A 6269-nucleotide genomic window follows, 5' to 3' on the forward strand; every position below is an offset into this window, starting at 1 on the left:
CAGCTGGCTGAAGTGAAGGTAGATGTATCTTAAGCTCTAATGTTGGTACCAAAACTCAGGCTTGAAAATGATGTAATCAAGTCCTTAAAAGCTATAGACATGAATTTCTTCTGTGATAATGATGCACTATAATCTGCAATGATCAAAAATTTAGGTTAGATTTAGAATGATCACAGTTTGTCACTGGCCTTAAGTAGAGCAGATCAAGCAAAAAGAGTCCTGATCTTTAAAGAGATTCTGAAATAAATAGCAAAAATATTCACATTACATAAAAAATTAACAAAAATATAATTATACATACACACTTTTCACTGAACTACCAACTACTTAGATGACCCTAAAAATCCCCACCGGGCAATAGCTAATTACTTATTAAAGAATTAAAGAATATAAATACCAATTGACTCTAATATTCTCTTAGATCCCAAGTAATATAAAAACATGACACGCCTGTTTTTAGGCACAGCAAACACCTTTGGGCATGATTCTCAAACATGTATACACTATTTCCCAAAATTTGCTGTGTGTTGCAGCCTCCGTACTTTTATGTAAGTTGCTCTACCTAAAACAGCCTTAATCCAACCTCTACCAGATGAAACCTTACAGCCGTAGCATGCAACGTCCCTACATCTGAAAGTAATTTTACACCATTTCTCATATACAGAAACTGTCTCTAAAAGGTAGGTATAATTTTCTTGCTTGTCTATTCTATGTGCTGTTTACTTCTGTTTACCTGCTCCCCCTCCTGAACTCTAAGTCCATGAAGACAAAGATTCTCTTGTTCATATTTTATATTCTTCATCCCATCTTTCCCAACACAACTAGCTTAAAACTTGAATACAGAGATTAGTAATTTGTTTAACTAAACAAATGAGAAAGGTAATCATGCTTATGATCTGCATGATCTTTTTTTGCATATGCAAAATATCAATGAAATAATTCTAGTTCAAAATAAATCTCCAAGGAACACAGTCCCTCTCTCTATCCCCCCATTTGCATATATATCAATTATTACTGTCAAATTTACATGGCACTTTAAAAAAAAAATCACCTGAACTGATACTAAATCACTGTCTAATTTGGGGAATTAGAACTAATAAATTATGTGAAATACATGCATAGGTATGGACATCTTAAAATAACCTTGATTGCTTTATATAACTATCAAACCTACAAGTCTATCAATTATGCCAAGGCGATTAATCACTTGCCCCAAGACTCCACTGAAGGCCAGTCCAATTCTCACTCAACAAAGTACAGTGAAGGTTTAACATGTGTACAATCTGTAAGGCAGCTGTATCCCATATGCCCTAACTGGTTTCTCCATAACTGAGGCTTCATTTCAAGGAAACTCCAGTATTCCAACTCAGGATTCTTTATGATGCTATCATGTAATTTTCATTTCCTCTGCTTTATACTTTCATTGAGGTTGATCAATCCTGCTTTTTCTTAAGAAACTAGCTTTAACAAACAAATACTTTCCAAATACATGGGCCAGGAACACAGCTCAGCAGCACTGCACCTACCTGGCAAGTACAAGGTCCTGAGTTCGATTTCCAGCACACACATCCCCCTTAACCAAATACATACTATATACACAGTATACTATTCTACAGAAACCTATAAACATTTTCAGGCAAGACCTGGCTCAAACTAAGAAAGTCTTTTATGTATCATACGCACTGGACTGGCCAACCCACAGGCGTACTACTGGGCAACTCTTCTTCAGTTTTATAAAATATACTTAAAGCATGGGTGAGGGGAACCCCCATGCAAACTACTTTTATATGATTAAAATGCATCATCTGGGCCACTATGTTCTCTCTTGCATGGTGGCCCACCCTCATGCTGTAGGGTGTATGTCTTTTCCTATTTTTACTTGGCCCAAACTTGCTCTGAAGAGCCTGCTTCATTTCTTATCATTAATAAAATTTTGCTACCAACAAATAAATAAATTTTAAAAATGCATTATCTAAAAAAGTAAAACACTATAATGTGAAAGTTTACAAATATTTTAAAAGTTGACCAATTTTATTCAGTATTTATCGCAAATCTGTCTTGATCTAACCAAGAATAAAATACCACCTATTTATTATTTGACAAGTAGATGTTCTACCTTAAATTTATTTTGAAAAGAAAACATTATTTAAAATTACTGTAGTAACTTATATCTTATGAAGAATTTTTGGAGCTGAGTGTGGTGGTGCACATCTGTAATCCCAGCACTGGAGAGGGTGAGGCAGTTCAAGACCAGCCTGGGCTACAAAGTGAGTTCATGGCCAGCCTGAATTGCATGGAGAAACCTTGTCTCCAAAAGACAAAAAAAAAAAAAAAAAAAAATTTTTTTTTAGGGGGAAGTAACTCTTGGGATATGAAGGTGTACAATACTGTTATGAGTTCTACAATAGTCTTGTTATATTTAGTACTTGACTTTCTGCATATCACTCTTAACACAAACCTTATCTCTTTAATATCTACTGATCAGTACAGCCTTAGTTGGTTTTAAAAGCTAGTCCACAGGTGGATGACATTTAAGTTAATGCAAACTTGTTTTTGGAAGTTCATACTAATTTTCATTATTGCAAGGTTAGGCAAATCAAGAGCTTTAAACCACTCCCAAAATTCACAAATCTTACTTAGTCTATGAAGCTCAAGCAAGATTATTAGAGGAATTAAAAACAGGGAGAAGTGTTTTTCTTTGAAAAGCCAAGCCAGATGCCCAAGCATCCCAGAGTCATGTAAGAGTATGAAACTTGTTTGGTAAAGTATACTTTCAGTTAATCTACTTAAAATTAAAACTGAGGTGAAATATGATATATGATAAATATTTCAATTCTCTAGCACGTCAATGTAAGAAAAAGACAATTTTGTAAGTAATTAAAGTACGTTAGTAATATTCTGAAATTTACAACTTACCATAGCCCACAGAGATTACTGTAAGTGAAAAATGCAATTCAACAAGTCTTAAAAGAGTTGTGAAAAGGTACACATCCTATGTCCCATTCCCCAAATTCTTCGCTGGCCTTAACAGTAAGAAAAAACATCAAATACTCAAGGCTGGGGGTGTAGTTCTCAGTGGCAGAGAATTTCAATTTAGTACACGAAAGGCCCTATGTTTGATCCAAGCAACAACAAAAATAAGTAAATAAAAATTCAAAGCATTCTTAAAACTCAAGACAAATTAAAAATATTTAAACTTGGTGATTTTTTGAGAGTAACCACAGACAAAGTAAATGGACTGATCTTTTTCCTTTGCAGTGCACTGAGGATGAGATCCAGGGCCTTATGCATGCTGAGAATGCTCCAAGTTCACTTTTTAGAATCCGAAGTTACGACTCGCCAACGTCACCTTTACAAACCACTATCAATCATCAATCCAAATCAAAACTCACCCGAACTCACTTGTTCCACTTTTAATCTCATAGTTTTGTGATTTTTTCATTACAACATGAACATTTGTGGCACCAAACATATGGCAGGCACAACTGGGACGGAATGCTTATAACAATGGAGTTAAGTCAATTTCCCAGCCTTGAACACTTCACACACCAGACAAGGTGAGAGAAACTGTACAGTGAAAATGGCTCACACAAAAGACAAAAGAAGGTATGACAGTGCATATATTTCAGAAACTGTAGCTATTTCGATAAATTGTAGACTACAGGAGGTACATAATAGTGAAAGCAGAAGCAAGAAATTAAGCCTAATATTTAAACAGTGCTATGTATGAGACCAGGTAAAGGATTTAAGCTGGGAAGAGCATACTGCAGCAGAAAACGGTTGGAGGGGGGAGTTGGTCCAGGGGAATGAGTAAAAACACGGACACAGGTTAATTCTTTAAAGATCCTGTATGCCCAGGATTAGTCCTTAATAACTTAGGCAGTGGGGACCTAAGATAGTTTAGTTAGGATACTGCAGTATCATTACCAAAATCAACTTTAAAAAAAACCCCAAAGAAATCCAGGAATGAAAGAGGAAAAGAACTGGTTTGGAGAGTTTGATGCTGAGGTACCTTTTGCACACTCAGTTTGAAAATACTGACCTCAGTATAGATTTAAAAACATTTACAAGCGGTAACTGGCGTGTACAACTACACATTTTCTGTGGTTCTAACAAATCCCAGAAATCGTTTCTCACTCATAATACATGACTTTACATCCTCTAGCACAACATAAGGTGGATCCCCAACCTTGAAGATTTCCTATATGGCGGATTTAACAGTACACTCAATACTGCTAACAAGCTCATGACTTTTCAGAGTTACCTCACCTGAATATCAATGATTAAAATATTTCTCTAATAGGAAATTTTTGTTTTGTTTTGTTTTTCTCCGGTACCGGGAACCGAACTCACGACCTTGCGCTTGCCAGGCAGGCGCTTTGCCGCTGAGCTAAATCCCCAGCCCATAATAGGAAAATTTTAAATTTAAAGACTTACCACAAAACCACACTGAATTGCCATCTAAAGTACCCAAGCAAAAAAAACCCAACTCCACTTTCAAAAAGTAGCTAAAAAGACACTAATTTAAAACTAAGACTAAAACCTAAAATGCTTTCTTGGGGGATGAGAATAAAAAGAACTACAAATTAAGACAAAAGTTAAAGAAATTAATATCTATGAAAACACTTTCACCAATTAAGAAACTACAGATAAAAACCATTCCAGGTCTCTCTGGTCAGTCAAATCCAGTTCACCCTTAGCTACCAAAGTATAAAGCCTGTGACAAGCAACTTGCTAGGCGGAAATAAGTAACACTACTCTGAATCCAATTCTAAAGCCCGCGTTTACACCACGTCCAGGTTTTACAAACTCCCTCAGCATCCTTAAGGCAGAAGTTTCAGTAGGACTCAGGCTAAAACCATTCAGTAGCTTTCTTAAATCAACCATTGGTGCTATTATTTCAAAAAACCGCTGCGACAGTCCATGCTACACTTGTTTAAATGTTAGGCGTAATACTAGGCTTCCAGGGTTAACATTTACTATTAAACAGGAGACCATCTGCCCAAGAACTCAAAGAACAAGTTGATGCCGGAGTATTCTGACCTCCATCGCTGACAACAGACATCAGGCAACAAAAACGCCACCTTTAGGACATCCGAAATGTCACCTGTCTAAAACCACTTCTCTAGTACGTCTCTGGGAAAGAACAATTGTACTTCTAAAGCATTCGGGTTCAAACTTCCCTAAGTTCAACCTTCGGTCTGATGCTGCCTGATATCGTCCTAGCAAGAGCTTAGGTCCACAGACCTTTTGCAAAAAGCGTGAAAGGACAAAAAATATAAAAGAGCAAACCTTTCCACCTATTTCTTTCGTAAAACAGAGAGTGGTCAGCGCCCCGGAGTGCCAGGCTGACCCCCAGGCCTTCCTCCCCGCGCCGCGCGGCCGCGAGCCCGGCGCCGCACACCCCCGCCCGGGATTGGCCGGGCCCGCAGTCACTCAGCGCCGATACGTCAGGGCAGCCACTCCCAAGCTCCGCCCGCCCCCTTCTCCCCGCGCTTGGCAAGAAGAGCGGGCAACGTGGAGCGGGAACAAAGGACCCCGCGGCCCATGGCGGTGGGGGACTCGGTGCCAGCCCCCTCCGCGCCGGCGTGACCGAGGCGCCGCGGGCCGGGCTCGGCGTCCACACGAGCAGGGCCTCAGGGGGCTCCGCCGCGGAGCGCTCAGACCCCACGCCAGGCGTCCGCGCCTGACAGGAGGACGGCGCTGCCCGCGCCCCCCTTCCGGTCGGTCCACCCGCCGCGCGCCCTGCCCCAGGGCCCACGGAGCCCGCGAGCGAAGGCGCGCTCCTCCCGCCCGCCACGCCGCCCCGGCTCAGATCAGGGTCTCGGGCCTCCACGCCGGCCCTCGGCTGCCATCGCGACCCGGCAACCATGGCAGCGCCCGGCGCGCCAGCGTCAGCGCTCCCACCTCCTACCATCTTCCCGGCCGCCCGCCCGCGCCATCCCCTCGGCTCGGGTCCCAGCCGCGGTCTCGCCCTCCGCCGTCCATTACCTGGTTCATCTCTGAAGAGATGGAAAACCTCATCTCTAGAGCTTCGATGGGGAGCAGCAGGAAGCGGGCGGGAATCAGCCCAAAGAAAAGCGCCTCGAGGCGGCGGAGGGGGGCAGCGACGCAGCAGGGAGGACGAGCGGCCCGTCCGCGGAGGCTGCGGCGCCGCCGAGCACTGGCGCGAGCTCTCCCTCGATCGCACAGGCGCGCCGAAGCAGCCGGCCGATAAAGGCGCCCGCCACCCGCCGACCGACCGACCTCCGCGCGCGTCCCGGAGACAC

General features: G+C 42.2%; 1 protein-coding gene across 2 annotated transcripts; it reads right to left on the bottom strand.

Moving 5' to 3' along the window:
• Positions 1-9: 9 nt before the first annotated feature.
• Positions 10-5985, bottom strand: LOC102009347 (translation initiation factor IF-2-like). 2 transcript variants are annotated; one of them, XM_013521722.1, is made up of 2 exons: positions 5293-5985; positions 10-133 (listed from the first exon to the last, which is right to left on the bottom strand). In XM_013521722.1, exons 1-2 carry the CDS (start codon positions 5915-5917, stop codon positions 30-32), a joined length of 729 nt encoding a protein of 242 aa, XP_013377176.1. In that variant the 5' UTR covers positions 5918-5985; the 3' UTR covers positions 10-29. The 2 variants fall into 2 exon arrangements, with proteins under 2 accessions (XP_013377176.1, XP_005375131.1); XM_005375074.2 differs by lacking the exon at positions 10-133 and adding an exon at positions 2358-3023.
• Positions 5986-6269: the final 284 nt, after the last annotated feature.

This window comes from Chinchilla lanigera, unplaced genomic scaffold (assembly GCF_000276665.1).
Source record: "Chinchilla lanigera isolate Chin_1 unplaced genomic scaffold, ChiLan1.0 scaffold00005, whole genome shotgun sequence".
NCBI lineage: Eukaryota > Metazoa > Chordata > Mammalia > Rodentia > Chinchillidae > Chinchilla > Chinchilla lanigera.